The sequence below is a fragment of the Anas acuta genome, chromosome 1, assembly GCF_963932015.1.
Source record: "Anas acuta chromosome 1, bAnaAcu1.1, whole genome shotgun sequence".
Taxonomy (NCBI): Eukaryota; Metazoa; Chordata; class Aves; order Anseriformes; family Anatidae; genus Anas; species Anas acuta.
In genome coordinates this window covers 109,042,383-109,060,437 of record NC_088979.1, presented here as the reverse complement: position 1 = coordinate 109,060,437, position 18,055 = coordinate 109,042,383, and the positions used below count along the sequence as shown (strand labels likewise).

The 18,055-nt window shown below is 53.9% G+C and overlaps 1 protein-coding gene across 2 annotated transcripts; it reads left to right on the top strand.

Annotated features, from left to right (window-relative positions):
• Positions 1 to 1,784: 1,784 nt before the first annotated feature.
• CD101 (CD101 molecule) lies at positions 1,785 to 13,668 on the top strand. 2 transcript variants are annotated; one of them, XM_068691984.1, is made up of 9 exons: positions 1,785 to 1,999; positions 2,767 to 2,852; positions 2,982 to 3,144; positions 3,626 to 4,042; positions 4,894 to 5,277; positions 6,111 to 6,506; positions 8,371 to 8,778; positions 9,502 to 9,894; positions 12,101 to 13,668. In XM_068691984.1, the coding sequence occupies exons 1-9, from the start codon at positions 1,942 to 1,944 to the stop codon at positions 12,283 to 12,285; spliced, it is 2,490 nt and encodes an 829-aa protein (XP_068548085.1). In that variant the 5' UTR covers positions 1,785 to 1,941; the 3' UTR covers positions 12,286 to 13,668. The 2 variants fall into 2 exon arrangements, with proteins under 2 accessions (XP_068548085.1, XP_068548075.1); XM_068691974.1 differs by having other exon boundaries at positions 1,788 to 1,999; positions 2,767 to 3,144.
• The last annotated feature ends 4,387 nt before the right edge of the window (positions 13,669 to 18,055 follow it).

Here is an 18,055-nt window from a genome sequence, read left to right as displayed (position 1 = left end):
CCCTGAGATCTGCAAAACAAAGGCAAGAGGTGTCAGCTCCTTCTCTATCAATGGCTTCCCCCGTAGCATCTCTGCCCTGCTGCAGGAGCGATCCTGCCATTCCCCCAGGACCCCAACAGCATGTGAGGGGGGTATCTGGTCAGCAGCAAGCTGTCTGTGAGGCTTCACAGTCCCCAAGGACACTACTGACAGGCCCTTTCAGGTCGAATCTGACTTCATCCTGCCTGTTCTGGGCTCTGTACAACTTTCCATGCTGCATTTTTGGTGTTTTTCCAGAAGGCTTTGTCCCAAAGTGGTAGAGCAGCATCCCAAAAGGACGGGTGTGCTGAGAGGTGGCCCTGCCACTCAAGGCGAGGACCCTCCCCAGTAAGTGGTATTTCCCCATCATTTTCCCTTCCGTGTCCTCTCTCTGAGAAAATAGGGCTATGGGATCTCTCTTCCCATGCCTGACTGACGAGGTTTCTGCTGTCAGTGCATCCCTGTAAAGGATTCTCTGCTGCTCCTCCATCACCATGGTAAACGGCCCTGCTGGGTGCTTGGTTGTGCAGGAGGGAGCGAGGAAGTTTTATACTGTGCAGTCCTGGGCAGAGGGAGCTGTCGTTTTCCTCCGCAGAGCATCATCATTGCCGGTGATGGGGCCGGGCAAGGCAATCCTATTCTCCCCGGTTTCTCCACTGTGAATGCAAGCAGCGGTTCATGCGTCATTTAGCGTTTTGCAGGCTTGGCATCAAACTGTCCCCGTGTGTGTGTTTATCTGCCTGCTGACGGCAGGCAGCTCACTGAGGTTGAACTCCAACCCTTTCCCTTTTCTCTGCCACTGTGGCAGAGGTGCTTTTCCCTCCACCGAAGGGATCCCTCCATCAGGATCATCCCCGGGGCACCTCTGGGTTGCTCTTGGAGAGCAAACCTCACCCCAGCCCCTGAGGCAGGAGGCAGCGATGGTTTCAGCCCTGTGTTGCACCCCAAAGGAGCTGCTGCTCCTCCACTCCCTTCCATTGGTAGTGAGTGGCAGGGGACAGGTGAGATCCTGATCCAGAACCTCTCTGTCTCCCCGGGCTGGATGTGGCTTTCTGGGGAGCTGTGCGGTGCTAACGGAGCTGCGTGCGCAGGCTAACAGGCAGTCAGAGCTGATAAAGGCACCAGCCTTGCAACGAGGAGTCTGTGCATCTGTCTTCTGGCCCTGCAGGCTGTCATGTGAATCCATTTATTAAATGGGGCAAGGGGGGGACCTTGTGTTTGTTTTGGTTCATTACATGAATCTTGTTCCCTCCGGGAGTCCAGCGGGATCAAGCAAAAGGGTTTGTTTTATGGCTACTTCTTGCTTGCGAATCCCTGAGCCAATTTAGCCGTTCAGCCGATGCCCCAGCAGGCTGGCGGGAGCAGCGCAGCTCAGGAGTCAGCGCTTCACGCCACCCTCCTCCCTGCCAAAACCAAACCAACCCTTTCAGAGAGTGCCTCCTCTGCAAGTCAGCGATGCACATGTGGGGGGATGCAGCCACAGCGCCTGCCTCCAGTGCTGAGGCCAGCATCCTCCTGGCATTGCTGCTGTCATCAGAGTGCTGCTGGTCTGGGGGTCCCCGTGTCCTGTGGGGGCCATCCTGGCCCCCAACTCAAGGGAGAGGGCAAGCACTTTGCCTCGCTGCATGCTGCACGCTGTGTGTGAGCTGCTGCAGAACAGAGAAGTCACAGCTGGTGGCCTGGGCAGCACCCTGCCCCATGTGGCATGGGGCCAGCTGTCACCTTGGAGAGGTGCACCACATTGATGTCACGCTCTGCTCCCTGACTTCTCCCCGCCTTTTTTCTAAGCAGAGGAAACCGCCGCCGGAGGCTGGCAGCTTCCTCCCAGCTGCTTTCAAAATTGTGGGGTGGCTGTCAGTCACCATTACCCATGAGGGGTTTCTACCGCCTCTGTACGAGAGGACTCCAGCAGAGCTCGTTCCCATGGGGCTGGCGTGGCGCAGGGTGGCTGCTCTCCTCCTCGTCCTCTTTCTCCTCCTGGGTGAGTGCCCTGCAAGGGCTTTCAGCGGCAGGCGAGTGGGAAGTAAGGCTGGTGGGAACCCCGCAGAAGCTAGATGTACAGGCTGCCTCCCGGGGGATGCTTTGCCTCCCTAAATGGGGGGACAGGATGCTCCAGGTGGGTGGCTCCGCAAAGCGACTTGCTCAGGCTGTAGGGTAAGCATGGCCCCCGTGATGCTCCGGCTCTGTGGCTGTGGCAAGGGTCCAGTGGAGCGTGCTCCTTTCGGTGCTGTGGGCTCATGCCAGATGCTGGCAAGATTTCAGTGAGAAGATGTACAGGCCCATGTTGCATGGCTGTTGGGGGTGCAGGGGGTGGGAAGGGTGTGTTACTTTGCCCACCCACCTCTTGGGATGGAGTTTCTGAAGCATTCTTAGGCTGTGCCACCACCAGCTTTCTTCCTTGGTCTGGTCTCCTCACTGGTTTCAGTCTTGGTGCTCGTGTCCCTTGTGTGTTTTGCTCAGCACCAGTCCAGAGTGAGCATCACACCTGGGAACTGCATGGGATGGGAAGGTGTGCAGGGGGCTGTTGACTCCCCTGAAGCAAGTTCACAAGTCTGTTGATAAAGGGCTTGTTCTTACAAATTCAAGGGGCACCAGAATTCCTGGGGCTTTGTGCTTCACAGAATAAGACTGTGCTATAACTCACTTCGGTACTACACTACAATCCCCTGCACGCCCACATCCATCGCCCTTTTGGGTGCCTCCGGTAGCATCCATGCAAACTCCTGCATGACGACTCTCTGCCAACAGGTGTGGGTGCTGGCCAGCGGGTGGTGACTGTCCAAAAGGGACCCCTTTACCGAGTGAGGGGGTCCCACGTCACACTGTGGTGCAAGGTGAGCGGCTACCAGGGCCCGGCCGAGCAGAACTTCCAGTGGTCCATCTACCTGCCCTCGGCCCCCGAGCGAGAGGTGCAGATCGTCAGCACGGCCGACCCCTCCTTCCCCTACGCCATCTACACGCAGCGAGTGCACAGCCGGGAGATCTACGTGGAGCGGGTGCAGGGGGACGCCGTCCTGCTGCACATCAAGGAGCTGCAGGACCGGGACGCCGGCGAGTACGAGTGCCACACGCCCAACACCGACGAGAGGTACTTCGGGAGCTACAGCGCCAAGACGAACCTCTCAGGTGGGTCCCCAAGGGCAGCCTCGCTCCATGCTAGGTGGTGCTGATTTGGGCTTTTCCACTTCCATTTTCCATCCTCCTACTGATACTGTCAAGATGCTGGTAGAGCTCCCAGGGAGGATGTGCTGTTCTGTGTGCAGGGTGACACCAGGGCACACGTGGGTCTACCGCCTGTAGGGATGCAGGTGGGTTTCCCACTGCAGATGGTGAGATGTGCTTATCTTCAGGTCTATGGCACATTCCTGCTGTGGGAATGCTATCCTAACCCTGAGTGGCCAAGGCTGGGATGCCCAGAGGGTACCTCAGCAGGTTGCTCTGGCCATGGCCCTCCAGCCAGGGCAAGGGATGGGAGAAGGTCCCATAGCTGTCAGACCCCTCAGGGCTTGGCTGTGGTTATTGTAGTGGCCAACAAGATGCCCATAGAGGCCAAGAAATGCTTTTCCCCCTGACCGGCTTCTCTCTGTGCTTCTCCCCTTGTGCCCAGTGATCCCGGACACCCTCTCGGTTTCCATGGGGTCCCAGGTCCTCACCCAGGCAGAGGGGGACGCAGTGGAGCTCACCTGTGAGGTGTCCAAGACCACGGCCCAGCACACACACCTCTCTGTCGGCTGGTACCGCCTTCAGGGAGCAGGGGAGCACCAAGCCGAGGAGATCCTCACCCTCTCCAAGGACTTCGTCTTGAGGCCGGGGCCATCTTACACACAGAGGTTTCTGTCGGGGAACGTGCGGCTGGACAAGGTTGGGGACACCACCTACAAGCTCTCCATCGCGGCAGTGGAGCCCTCTGACCGGGGGCAGCTGTACTGCGAGGCAGCCGAGTGGATCGAGGACCCTGATGAGACGTGGAAGGACATCTCCCGTGGGCAGACAGAGAAGACGGTGCTGGCGGTCACGAGCCAGGGTAAGGCCCTTGGCTCCTGCTTCTTGGTGCACCACAGGCCCTATAGCAGTGGCCTTGTCAGTGCTGTGTCACAAAGTTTCTCTGCCCACACGCCTGCCTCTGCCACCGCATACATGGTGTGAAGGGGCTGTGGGTCAGGCTTTGAGCCCCACTGCTAGGTGGGGACCAGAGGATGTCTCGTTCCCCTGGTGGGTTGTCGCATGGCTCAAATAACACAGCTGCAGGTACCAGTGCCATGCCACCATGTTAGAAGTAGGGAAACCTTGCAGTATCTATGCTGTGGTGGCTGCTGAGGGTAGAGGGGAGGTGCTGCAAGGCCGCCGTGGTGCTCACGTCAGAGCAGGCGGTGCTGCTGAGGAGAGGTGGCCATGGCACGGCCCCTCAGCAGGACCAGCCCAGCAGCGCGGCACTGCCGCCCCCACCGCGGCCGAGCAGGCCGGCGGTTTCTATAAACGCTCCAGCAAATATTTGGGAATGCCGAACATATCTGCAGCAACTGGGATTCCTGCTCGCGTGCTGTTTATGAAGTGGTGTTTAAATTCAGAGGGCAATGTGCTTTCCATAAAGTGCTTCAGCCCCGCCAGCAGCAGCCGCTGAGGTGCTCTGGTTTGCCTCCAAACCTCAGCACGAAGCCGTGCCCTTTGTGTGGGACGGGGGGGGCACCGCTGAGCCGCAGAGCACCTCTGTGCCTCTTTCTGGTTTAAGGGGGCTGCAGACCATCTCTCTGTGGTGAACATTTTCCATTCCCATCACCCTTCTAACAGAAAAGGAAACATTTTGATAGTGAACCCCCTCTTGTTTCTCTCTGGGCAGCCACTGCTGTACTCTCTTGACTTTGTGTTTGCCCACAGACCGTGACCTCCACGTGGGCATCACCGCCTCCAAGAGCACCCTGTCTGAAGGGGACATCTTGCAGCTCAACTGCACGCTGGGAGCCCAGAGGAGCGGCAGCAGGTACTTCCAAGTGGCTTGGTTCCTCGACGGCGTGGAAGTGGCCAGGCTTGGTCCCTGCGGGTTGTTGGCTTGGAAGAAGGAATACGAGGAGAGAGCCGGGCTGGGGCAGCTCCGAGCGTTCAAGCAAAGCAGCTCAGTTTACGTCCTCGCCGTCTACGGTGTGGGGCCGAAGGACAGCGGTGCCTACCACTGCTCTGCTTCAGAGGTGAAGGCTCCTGGAGATGTTCAGAGCATCCTGACGAACCTGTCATCGGCCGTCACAGTCGATGTGAAGCCCATAGGTCAGTCAGTCCTCGTGGCTCTTCTGGGTAAAACCTGCAGTGATCCCTGGGCTGGGGAACGCAGTGAGTCTGGCCTCACCTTGGCAGGGACAACGCAGCTGCTGCTTACAGCAAGAGTGTGAATGTGCCAGTTTTCAGTAGGTGATAATGGGAAGAGCATTTGCCCTGGCAAATGTCAGTGTGACAGATGCAGCAGCTGCCAACAAAAGGTGTATGTCTTTAGCCTGGTGTCTTTGAGATCAAATTTGGGGTGAATAGGTGGAGTTGTTGGGTCCTTGGAGGTTGGATCCTTGGCACAAAAAGCTGTGGGTCCTGTTGCTTCTCCTGGGGACCAGGGGGTGACCTAGCGGAGCAGCTAATGATGGGGAAGGGGCAGCAGGGGGTCGCTGTCATTTCCAACAGGGTGCCGACTTGGAGGAGGTTTTGTGAGAAACTGCTCCAAGAAGGACACGTAGGGGATTCTTGGTCTCCATGTCATGCTAGACAAGGACTGTTCTGGCATAGCAGGACCTGCCTTTGAGGCTCTTTTTCTTAGATGTTCCTTTACGATGTGCCCCTGGTGCTGGCACCTGGCTGCTTCTCCTGGGTACTCAGGGCTGCCCAAGCTTCACAGAGACTTGGGAGTGGTGGACCAGGGGACAGGACAGGACCTGTGGCTGGGACTAGAAGAACAAAATGCAGCTCAGGAGAGGGGAGATGGGAAGGAGGTTTCATCGTGATGATGAGGTTTGCAAAGTGAAAATGGGGCTAGGGGCTGGCATGGGGCAGGGGTGGTGGGTGGTATCAGGGAGGACTTCTGCCCTAACACTGATGGCTCCCATCCTCTTGAGCAGGTCTTGGTCTGCGAGCCACGCTGATAAGCCGGACGGCCACCGTCAGATACACCCAGAGCTTTGAGCTCATTTGCAAAGTGAGCGCCAGTAGCCTCATCGAGGAGGTGCTGCTCTCCGTGGGGTGGTTCTTCCAGCCCAACCCACCTGATGGCAGCTACCAGGAGCTGGTGCGGGTCCTTCCCAATGGCACTGTGTCCTGGGGGCCAGCGCAGGTCAACTTCCAGGGCAAAGCCCAGCTGGAGAAGGTGGACGCCTCCTCCCGGCTGCGCATCCATGGCGCGGTGTCCGGCCACGCGGGGACGTACCGGTGCGAGGTGGGGCTCTGGAGGACCCCACGGGGGCAGCCCACTGCCTCTGCCACCTCTAACGCTGTGGGGATACAGGTCATCCCTCCAGGTGAGTGGTGGTGTGGGTGCTCCTTCTGCAGCTCCTTCGAACCCATCGGTAGTAACCAGGGCAGCTGGACTGCTGATGGCTGGGCTGTCCTCAGCTGAGTCACTTCTCAGGGTGCACAAGGCAGTGTGGCCCCTCCTGTTTTCTCCTTTGGATTTTAGGGATCTTTGGAGGCTGTGGGGACAGTAAACTGCTGGTGTGGATGTGCAGTAGTAGTGTAAGTGGCATGAAGATGAGCAAGTATAATCATAGATCATCCACACAGAGTGGACAGCAAGACAAGATGGCATTTGGCTCCAAACATATTGCAGCCATTACTGGATACTGTGATGCTGGGAGGGGGAGACCCACGTTGCAGGAGGTGGCTGCTGGCTCTAGCACTGCCTCTCGATGAAAGGCAGCATGAGCCATGAAGGATATTTAGGAGTTGCAGATTAATTCTGGAAAGGGAGGCTGCTCGAGCAGCAATGGGATGAGGCTAGGCTGTGGAAAGTAGAGCTGCAAATCACGAAAATTGCCAGCCTGTTCCTTTGTGCATAAAATCTCTTGCTTGGAGCCCGCAGAGATACTCGAGTTCATGACTTCTGCTTCAGTGTTTTATTTACCACTGGGTGTTGGTGGGTGCTACAGGGGGTTAAATGCTGCTTGTGTCCAGCCTGCTGGCTCCAGGTGGGACAGAGCTACGTGAAAGGTCACTGCAGGAGGGGGGAACGAGGACAGATCCTCTCCACTTTTGACTTCTTGGACAGTTCAGCATCAGACCCTTGGCAGGGCTCACACTGGGTTCCTGCACGAAGCTCCTGGATGTCAGCAGGCTGAACTGTGTGCTGAGCAGCTGAAGTTAAGAGCCTGCTTTCTTCCGGTGGCCGCAGGATCACAGCATGGCTGGGGTTGGCAGGGACCTCTGGAGGTCACCTGGTCCAGCCCCCTGCTCAAGCAGGGACACCAAGAGCAGGTTGCCCAGGCCCGTGTCCTAGTGACTTTTGAAAATCTCTGAGGAGGGAGATTGTGCCCTCCTCTGAAGATGTGCATGTCCTTAGAGCAAGGCTGGGTGCCCTTTTAAGTTCTGAAAAAGGCAAGTGCATTGGAAGACAACAGCCCCCCAACCAGGGTCATTGCCCTCCCCTTTTCTGCTTCTTGCCCTCCTTGGTTCCTCCAGACCAGCAGGAGTGTTAAAGGCCGGCAGATGGGATGTTTTGCCTTGGCTGGCCTCAAGAGAGGCAGTGATGGCATCTGAAGTGATCTGCTTGCTTGTTTTGGATGGGTGCCTGAGGAACAGGGAGAAGGAGGTTTTACAGGAGGTAGTCACCTGTGACCTGCAGGAGCTGGGAGCTTCAGAAGGACCTGTTTGTGTGTGGCCTTTCCATTGCTCAGGGAGTAGGGAAGGGGCTGCTTGGCCTGGAGCTGAATGACCACCAGGTATAATCACGGAGGACACTCAGGAGCATGGTGTGTGGTTTCAGGTTAACCACCACCACAAACGGATGATGGCTGTTGGCAAAACCCACAGAGGCTCCATGGTCTCTCTGAGATGAGGCTGCTGTTGTCCACCAGCTCCACAGCCGTGGGCTGGGCTTGTCACTTACCTGCGGGCCTGGTGATGGGAGCGGGAGGCTGGCACATTCACTGCAGAGACAGGCTTTGCCTCGGAGCCCCAGCACCACAGCAGCCTCAGTTTCCATGATCCTGCCTCTTTCACACTTTAAAAGTGTGTGGATTTGCTCATTCTCCCCTTAGCCTCCTACCCTTAGCCCTCCTGCTCCAGCATCTATGTTGAGCATCCTCAACCTTCCACCTCTCATGGTGGTCCAGGCCACCCTGACGGGCAGCTGCAGCCTCCAGGGATTACTTTGTTCCTCCATTTCAGAAAGCAAGCTTCAAGTTGCTACGAAGGAGAGCTCCGTGGAGGTTGCTGGAGGTGCTGACGCAAGCATCGAGTGCAGGATTTTGTTCTCCCAGAACAACTCTCAGCTGGCCGTCACCTGGTACTTCCTACCTCCTCCTCCAGCAGCTGCCACCCCCCTGCAGATCCTGCAGACCGGCTACAGCGGCCTGCTGGAGTACGGGGCCGAGTTCAGCTCCCCTGCGCAGAGGTCCCGGTTCCTGAGCCAGCGGGTGTCCGGAGAGGCTTTCCAGCTGCGGATCCTCTCAGCCAGCCCCAGGGACCAGGGCAGGTACCACTGCCGTGTGCAGGAGTGGCGCTGGCTGGGGGACAGCTGGCACAGCCTCGGAGAGGGGCAGTCGGGGAGGACCTCGCTGCGGCTCCGGCTGCCCGGTGAGCTGGGGTGCCCCTGGGGGAGGCTGGGGTGTCCACAGCAGGGCTTCGGAGAAGCAGTGGTTCCTGTATGGGGTTGTTCTGGGGTTGTTTGCTCTGTTGAGTGGGCCTCTCAGGGGGAAGTAGGGAATTAGGAGGATTTACTGCATTCTCCCGAACCAATCAAGCTGGTATTTTTGCCTCCAGCAGCAGAGGTCTAATGCTTCACAACAAAGCGAGCCATAGCTCCTGCTTTCCCCTCTGACGTGTGGTGTGCTCAGTCAGTGGTGCGGTGCTGGGAACACAGAAGCAGCCTCTTCCTGGTGCTCCTCAGCATCCTGAAGCAAGACACAAAGCTTTCCCTGTCCTAAACAGGGCTCGAGGGCTTAGCTCTGCTCTCGCCCTGGGGTGCAGGGCAGTGGGTTCCTTCCTTTTTTGGCCCCACCTGGCTGATGGGTTTCAGCCCTAAATAAACTGGATCGGAGGATTCCAGCTTCCTGAACAGCTTTTGGTGCAAAGGATGCCTTATCGCTTACTGGGAGGGAAGTGTTACAGCAGAGGGTGGGGGATAAAGGGGAAAAAACACCTGAGGGAAAGTAAACCACCTGGTGTCCTGTGGAGGCTCTTCCACCAGGCCATCCAAGTCCCCTGCGTGTTTCTCCAGAAGATTTCTGGAGGCGGGGGAGCGTCTCTGTAGCAGCATGCAATGCCCTGAGAGCCCTTTCTGCTTGCCTCCCTCCCCAGAGAGCGAGCTGCACCTGGAGCAAGCCAACCACAGCATCTCGGCGAGGGAGGGCGAGGAGGTGACGCTGGGCTGCCTGCTGCGGGACGCCCACGTGCCCACCGCCCGCCTCTCCGCCACCTGGTTTCGCGGGGAGGAGGGCGGCCGCCCCAGGGCCCTGCTCACCCTGCACCACGACGGCTCCATCGAGTACCCCCAGGAGGGGCTGGCGGGGAGGCTGCAGCTCCGCCGCCCCACCGCCGGCGACTTCAGCCTGACGCTGGGCGGCGTGGAGGTGGGCGACGCCGGGCTGTATCACTGCCAGCTGCAGGAGTGGCAGCAGCGGGGCAAGGGGGAGTGGGCGCTGCAGGCCTGGGCAAGCTCGGGGTACACCCAGCTCACCGCCATCCCCAGAGGTAAGTGCCCTGCGGGCGGGGGCTGCTTGCCCTTAGCTTTTTGGGGTGGGAGGACTTACAAAGGAGCTCATCTGGCTGGATGCTGGGGAGGCTGAGCTGCACTGGGATGCAGGGCAGGAGGAGAGCAATTTGAGGGGTTCGTGTAGGGGGCCTGCTGAGGTTTCAGCCCCGTCCATCTGCCAGGGCTGAGCCCCAGGTTCCTTGTTTTGTAAATGGTAGAGGTGGAGGTCAAGTGAAGTGCAAAGAGCTCCAGCAAAGAGTAAGATGTGGTCCACAGCACAGTACTACTGACTTCCAAGGGAGCTCTCCCGTCTGCTTCCTTGCATTGCTGGATTGCAGGCCCTCTGCAGGATTGTGTGCCAAAAACCCTGCTCTTAATCCAACCACTTGGGGCAGAATTCTAACCCCCCTCCCCCCTTTTTTTAGGGGAAAAAGAAATCTTGTAGTAATTTTTCTGGCATCTCCGGTGAGGCCTTTACAAACCACCACTGTCCTCTTGGGGTGTATGCCTGGTGCAGAAATGAGCTGGATTCTGCAGACAGAAGTTTAAATAAATAAAAAGAAAGGTTTCAGTCAGGCATGGAAAGTGTTTTTAGGGAGGTAACTGGCAGGGGAAAAGTACTCATGTTGGGGAAGAAGGAGGCTCGGATGACCTGCATGGAGGAAAAAATACGAACTGTGAAATCAGACATGTACGCAGCTGAGCTGGGGTGTATCAAGGCCAGTCCTGGTGCCTACAGGGAGTTATTGTTTCTGCAGCAAGCACCAGCACCCACCGAGGTGGAGGGGCTTGAGGTGGGCCCCGTGGTGCCCCCCTTGTGCTTGCTCCTAGCACAGGCATGTACAGAGCCTGCTCACAAGACTGCGCACCTACAGCAGAGCTAATCTGGATTTAACTGCACCGTGAGGGACTGACAGAGCTCCCTCCCTCTGCTGTTAAGTTCCTGCTGTTGTCCATCACAGCTCCCTATAACACACCGATTTCTCCTTCACCATCCCCCCACCCACCCTGATCTCTTGCTGTACTTGTTACTGGTGAAGAAACAATTGCTAGAATTGCTCAGTAACTGCTGGAAAATTCTCCTCCAATTTTGTTGTAGGTGTTTTTGCCAAGTGGTTTTCATGGCTTCACAAAATATGAGAGATTAGCTGGATACTTTTTCCTTTTTTTCTCTCTCTCTCTCTCTTTTTTTTTGTTGTTTGTTTTGCTTCTCCAGTGATGCAGGCATCTTGAAAATGTCCCTCTGGCTCACAGGTTTCAGAGAGGAGGTTGTCTGAGGGTGATGCCAAAGGGAAATACAAGTACCCCCATAACCAGGGGCAGCTCCAGCTCTAACTGACCATGCTCAGCGTGGTTCTGCAGGGCAAGCACAAAGCATCTATGTACAGGTATTGGGTAAAGAGGAACTGAGGAACAACACCGAGATGAATGAAGGAGATCTAAGCAAGCTGGCACAGCCCTTCGTGGTAGGCCACATGCATCTGAGGCCAGTCTGTGGAGCTGGAAGCTGTGTGTCAAGAGTGGATTGTAATGGTCGGGATTAACGTGTGGATGTGAGGAGCTCAGGACAAAACCAGACAGGTTAGCATGGGGCTGACCTTCAGAGGACCCAAAGGGTCTACCAGCAGTACAGGTGGCCTTCACCTTGACCAGGGAGTTCTTCTGTTAGAGGTGCTGAGGACAGGGCTGGGTCAGTAGCTGCCTGAAGCTCAGCACGGCTCAAATAGGACAGCAGAGTGGCAGGAGCAAGAAGGGGTAGGTGTCTGGGGAGTGTGGAGTGGGGAGGGACAGGGAACTTCTAGGTCTCATTCCTTTGGTTTCCTCTTGTCCCTCCTTGTGCTGGTGCACCCTCTGGCAGACCTCTGCCTCTCACTGCTGTCAGGCAGGAGCAAGAGGGTGATGGATACATGACTTTTCCTTACTGAGACCAGTCTGGAACAGATTAGCTGGAGAGCCTTGTGTTCCTGGTGGGATGTTTCAGCTGAGAGTGAGACAGGGCCCTCTCTGACCTTGCAAAGCATGAAATTCAGACAAGTTACCTGGATTGTCTCCAGTTCTTCTCAGGTAGCCTTGAAAATATTGTAAAAATTGGTAGATGTTGAAGATTGAGGGAAGAGTGATAAAAAAGTAACTTATAGAAACAGTAGGAGCGGAAATTCAAACTAGCTTGAGGGTCTCACTTTTTTTTTTGTATTTTTCCTCCAGAGTCAACTGTTTTGTCTACGATCTGTTCATCTCCACCATTGCTGAACTTCATCCTATTCTTACCTCTGATTCTGATCCTTCTCCTGGCCCTTGCTGGCTTCTGCTGGTGCTACATCTCCAGGAAAAGCAAAAAGGGAGAAGAGCTGATGGAACTGAAAGGGACTGGAGGAGTCAAGCAAACTTAGCTGGCCTGAAATGGCAGATGCAACTGGAAGGAGAAGAACTGGACACCTGAGGAGGGAGAACTGAGTACATGAAGAGGGCCTTTTTTGTTTTTGTTTTACCATAGCTTATGCAATGAATACCTGAAATTGTGTTTACTTTCAGTGGAGTGAGGCAGCTCTGAGTTACTAAGCAAATAAGGTTTTTGTAACAGGCATTCCTCTGTTGGGTTTGGAACCCACCCATTTGACAATCAGTTCATTGTTGGTTATTTGAAGTCCTTGCAGTATGCATGTCCGAACAGTCCCAGTGGGGTTGTTATCACCCCTCAGGTATAAGGGAAAGAAACAGTTCCTTTTGTACTGGGATATAAAGGTAACAAGTTGCTGCTCATTTTAAGGTGACTTGACGAAATCTGTGCAGTGTGCAGCTGAAAAACATTGGCAGAGCTGGAAATGGAGTGCTCATGTCCCATTTAAAACATTGCATTTGCCTTTGCCCATCCCTTGCTGGAGAAGCATTCAGACACTGCTGTCCCCTGGTTTTGAGAGATCCTGCACCCAAAGAACATCTTCTCTGAAAGGAAATGGCTTTTCATCACAGGAGTTGAGCAAGGCTGGTCCGGGCTGATGAAAGTCCGCAGCAGGAGTACCACAGCCTGCCACAAAAAAAAGAAATCCTGTTGACTTGGTAAAGGACTCACATGGAGTCTTGGTTCCCAGAAGGAAGGAGAAGACACCAAGTCATCTTTGAGCTGCGTGTACAAAGTCTTTCCAGTTTTCCTTTGCTGGGACTGCTGTAGGCAGTGGGTCTTCAGTGGGCTGTGTGTGGGTCAGAAAGCTGCGCAGCTGGGACTTGGCCTTAGATCCCTCTGGGTTGTACCATACAATATATTGGACGCTAGTGGGATCTGGGTTCAAGTCCCTCACTTTCCTTACAATTGGGAAACCTGCCTGCCCTGCATTCCAAATACTGATCACTTTTTTTTTTCCTTGAAAAAAGCACTTTTTTTCGTAAGTTTGAAGGCTATTGCTCTCATTTTCCCTGTTCAGCCACCTCAGCCTTTTCCTGCAGGTCAAGTTCTCTGGACCTCTTACATCTTCTCCCCCAGCTGTCCTGACCCCAGCCATCTTGAAAGCACTCGGAGCTGCGTGTGGGGCTCTCACTGGTGCTCTGCAGAGGTTTCCCCCTGCCCTGTGGGCTACACACTGTTTACACATCCCAGTGGGATGTTTGATTTTCCGTGTGTGTGTGACAGTGTGACACTGTTTGTGCTTGGTTGCTCTCCTGCAGCTTTGCTGTCCAGCAAGTTGCTTCTCCACTGTGTGTGCAGGCTGTTGATTTTTCCTATCTAACCAAAGCACCTTTTACACAGGGTTGTTGAACAGCTTTCTGCGCCCATTTGCTAAGGAAACGCTTCAGAAGCCTTGCTAAAGTCAAGAACCTATGATCCCTACTTCTTACCCATTAGATAGGGCTGACACAATCTGATCTTGTTTAAACAGCAAGAGAACATTTCTCTTCTTTTACTTGACTTCTAGGTGCTTGCAACTACTTTTTGTCCCTCTGTACCTCTGAGGACCGCAGATAGGAAGATGTGGGTGTTCAGTTTCCCCTCTCTTTCTCAAGAACCTTGCTCTTTTATTGTTGCTCAGTGTCTCACACCTCCTCAGGCGTCACCCTGGTAAATCACACACGTGTGGCTTGACCTGCCACTCTTTACATGTCTTCTTAGGATGAACCTCACCAAGACCAGCCTTCTGCCTGAATCCAACTTATCTGGGTCATGACTCTGTGGCAAGCCCTAGGAGTGACCTTTCTGGGCTTGGTGTCCCCTAATCCCTGCTGGCCCTTTGCTCATCCACTTTGCTGCTCCATCGCAGGTCCATGGAAACATCTTTGCTGGCATCTGAAGTTCTTGTAAAAGGCCGCAGACTACAGTAACATGAGATTTTGTGTCTGGCGGACTGGGGGAAGAAGGTGGTTAGAGAGGGGGAGCTTTCCCCAGCCGCAGGACACCTTCTCCTTTTTTTTTCTGGCCCTTTTTCTCTTGGTTAGCCAGAGGCCCAAGTAGCAGCTTTCCATTCATGCAGGTTGAGAGGTTTTAATTTAAGTTTGAGAACCGTGCCTGGGGCCTTGATGAAAGGGTCTGTGAGAAGAATGTGTGTGTTTTTGCAGGGGTGGTTTTTCCTTTTATTTATTTATTTTTTTTTCATCTGGTTCTGCTGGGTCACAGCCAAACCTTTTGGCTATATTTTTTTAAGATGTATTTTTTTCCATGAGTGGACTTAGAGTTGTAACTCATCACAGTAAAAGCTGCAAAAAAACAGTCCTATTTTTAAAGAGAACATTTCACTCGGCTGAGGTAGATGTATGAGTGGTGGGTCAGGAGGAGGGTACTGATTTTGCTGCTGGGGCTCTTGGCCACCTTTAGCCACCGCATCACCACTTTTTTTCCAAGCCTGGCCTCTGATATAAACTAAAACAGCTGATAAAATATGTATTTAACTGTAATAACCCTATGGAGAAAAACAGTGTGGTGGTGCAGACTGCAGCACAGCAGTGCTCCTGTTGCACCCCAGATGTACTCTTGCCAAGGGACAGTCCTTGTGAGGGACAGTATTCAGTGGGAAGGTTCCTGGCCCTTCAGGTCCTCTTTTTTTAAAGCACTTTGAAGTATTTTAAAGCAGCTTGAACAGGCTACAAGGCAATGCAAGGTTGGGTCCAAGAGGAATGAATCAGCTGCAAGGGGCTAAAGAAACACAAGGGCTGTGTTGCGCTGGAAGTTTTGGGGTGGTTGGGGCTGCTTGCAGCCATGCGGTCAGAAATCAGTACCAGGCTTTCTTCAGTCCTGTTTTCCAAAAGGGCCAGGAAGGGAGGCATGGAAACCTTTGTGCAAGAGGAGGGAAGCACTTTCAATCAAAGTGAAGACCTGCAGTTTGGCAGACCCTTGCTCTTCAGAAGACGGATGGTATGAGAGGGTCAGGTGGGAATATAACCACTGCTTTGCCTTCCTGGAAGGCTTTTATGGCACTTGGCTTTGGAGAGGAGCAAGGATGGTGCTTAATGGCCGCTTGGGCAGCTTGTGCAGTTTGATGGGGTACAAAGGGTTACCTGAATGTCTCTCCCCTGAAGATGGTTGCACTGAGGGCCTTTTGTTGGTAGCCTGTGAGGAGGGAGGCTGGGTAGTAAATTGGTTCCCATGCAGGATTGATGGCAAATGGCTTGCAGGCGAGGAAGTACTTTGCATCCTCTCAAAATTTGTCTCAGGGTTTTCTGCCCTGCTCCTTGGAAAAAGAGGACACAGCAGCAATGTGCTGCCCTGGTATTGCCAGGGCAAGGCTGTTGAGGAAGGCTTCCAAACTTTCAAGAAATGCTTCCAAGCAAATGATGTGTAGTTCTCCTGGGATGCCCCTCTGAAGCAGTATCTCTTCATTCCTTCCTATTAACTTTGAGTTGGTTTTGAAATCTGACGTTCAGTTTTCTTCCTGTGATAAAACATTTAAAAACTGGAAATAAAAGATACTGTTCTGATATGTGCTTTAGTCTCACTTTATGCTGTTTTGCATTCAAGCTGTTGCCTGCAGCCTCTGCTTGTTTCACATGTCCTTTGGCCTTGGTCTTTGGCATCTAAGGCAGAGCAGAATCACCCCTGGGGCTCTAAACCTTCCTTAACCACTAAGAAAATGCTGCTTTGTGTCTGCCTGCTGCTGGCTTTTGGTCCCTCTCCTCTGATTCTCTGCCTCCTCCCTCTCTTCTTCCAGCAGGTAATATAGGATTACAGCCCTGTTGCACAGGGCAGGAGAAGACATTCTTTGCTCCACAGCAATGCTTTCCAAGGCAGGAGCAGTACAAAGAGCGGGGCTGGAGGAGAGAAGGGTGTGGGAGAGGTAACGCGGCTCGCTTTGCTTCTGCAGCATGTAGGAGGGACCGGGTCTCCGTCCTTGAAGCCAGCTAGACATGGCTGGTTGAGGTGCTGTGGGGCTGACAACATTAATGGTCCCTTATCTCCTTTTTTTAGAGGATTTTTTCTTTTTGTGCATGCGCACGCTGTTTACAACATATACAAGGCTGTTTTCCCTAGCAGCTTGTATTTAGAAATGCAAACAGGAAAGCAGTGTCCAGACGCTACTTGCTTCTGCAATCCAAACAGGAAACAGAATACCACAAGCAGCAACTTTGAGCATACGCTCATTAGGGGTTTCTTGCTTTCATTCATTCGTTATGCCTTTTTTCTGTACGTTTCTAAGGAGAGCTATATGTTTATAAATGATGCTGGCAGTGAGCTGAGTCTTCCTCGACAGCCAGTCCCAGCAGGGCTCTCTGGGGATGTGTGGGTGTGCAGTTTGCTACTGCCATTGTATCCATTCACCTGCACACGCAGCTTCATTAAAAATAAATAAATAAATAAATAAATAGAAATCCCATCAGAGGGTGTTTTATTATTTTAATTGCTTGTTCCTTGTACAGGTGCCGGGAGCAGGTCCTGTGTCTGGGTTGTTGGTAGGGGCAGTGGGAGGGAGCTGCTCCCCTGGCATCCCTGTAACCTGCCCTTGCATGAGATGCTGTCCCCAGACCCTTCTTTGTGGAACATCACAAAGCCAAAGCAATATGGGGATGACTGCAAAGCAGGAGGTTAACTTGTCTCCAGCCTCGTGCCCGCTGCCCCTGCTCATTGTAGGGGTGAGGGGAGCATTTATTTCTGGGACTTCCAACCAAGTGTGAAAATTCACAGGTCGGGGGGTAGAGGGAAGCTGGTGGTTAGTATTATTTTAAGCGTGAGGGAATGAATTGGTGAATGCTGGGAGCAATATGGAAAAGCAGGAGCGGCAGTGACTCTTTGCAGCCCCCTCGCAGGGTGTGAAGGCCGAGGAGAGGCACGCTGCCCAATTTGAAAGAGAAGGGCCATGACCAATCGCTGTGAAATGCGGCAATAATGCCTCACGCGGTGGCCACGGGATAAAAGGCAGGGACAGCTTGAACTGTAAAGACGTTTCATTTCCCTGGTAATGAGGGAGACACACTGTGGCAATGAAGCCGGGGGGAGAGAGCCCATGAGATGCTAATTTCTGCTCCTGCTGCCCCTGCCGCTTTGATCTGAAGCAAATGCCCGTTTTAAATTGCAAACGGATGCAAGTCAGATATCATCCAGCCACTGGCTTACAGGCTTAATGAAGTGGGACGCACGCCTCGGCCTGATAATGTTCGGAGAGGCAGGCAATTCTGGGAGGAATTAGTGAAGGGCTGAAGAGATGGGCAGGGAGGCTGGGGATGTCACGGGGTGACTCCCACCACCATCAGCTGGCACAGGCTCCTGCTTGATGTCCTTGGGAAGCTGTGCCCGTGGCTGAGCCCCTAATTCCATTGTGCCTAGAGAAGAGCTATGAACGTGGTGTGCTGCTATTACGCATCCTATGCTCCAAGGCAGGTGTTGCGTACAGGCCATTAAGGCCATCGTGCTCCTTGGTCTCAGACTGTGGACATCAACATGGTGCATCTAAAAGGTAAGACAAAGGTACAGAGGAGTAAGTAGGTCATTTTGTGCCGTCATTTGGACATTTAATTGGACTTTGGCAAAACAATATGTGTTGGGACTTTACTGATGAGGCCATTCTGGGGCAGACCCAGAGGCTCTGGAGAACAGGTTCCTCATGATCAGGGAGCATGGTAACTCACACTGGGCAACCCCATCTTCCTGAGTCTCTTACAGGCAAAGACGTGACCTGCTCTGAAGAATGAGTGTGTCAGGTGATACTTACTGAGTCCCTCAGGCCCTACTGTCACACCAGAGTT

Coding starts and splice junctions, on each gene's coding strand:
- CD101 (XM_068691974.1), top strand. CDS start 1,942: ATGGGGCTGGCGTGGCGCAGGGTGGCTGCTCTCCTCCTCGTCCTCTTT. Junction 2,000..2,766: donor CGTCCTCTTTCTCCTCCTGG/GTGAGTGCCCTG, acceptor CTCTGCCAACAG/GTGTGGGTGCTGGCCAGCGG. Junction 6,507..8,370: donor GATACAGGTCATCCCTCCAG/GTGAGTGGTGGT, acceptor CCTCCATTTCAG/AAAGCAAGCTTCAAGTTGCT.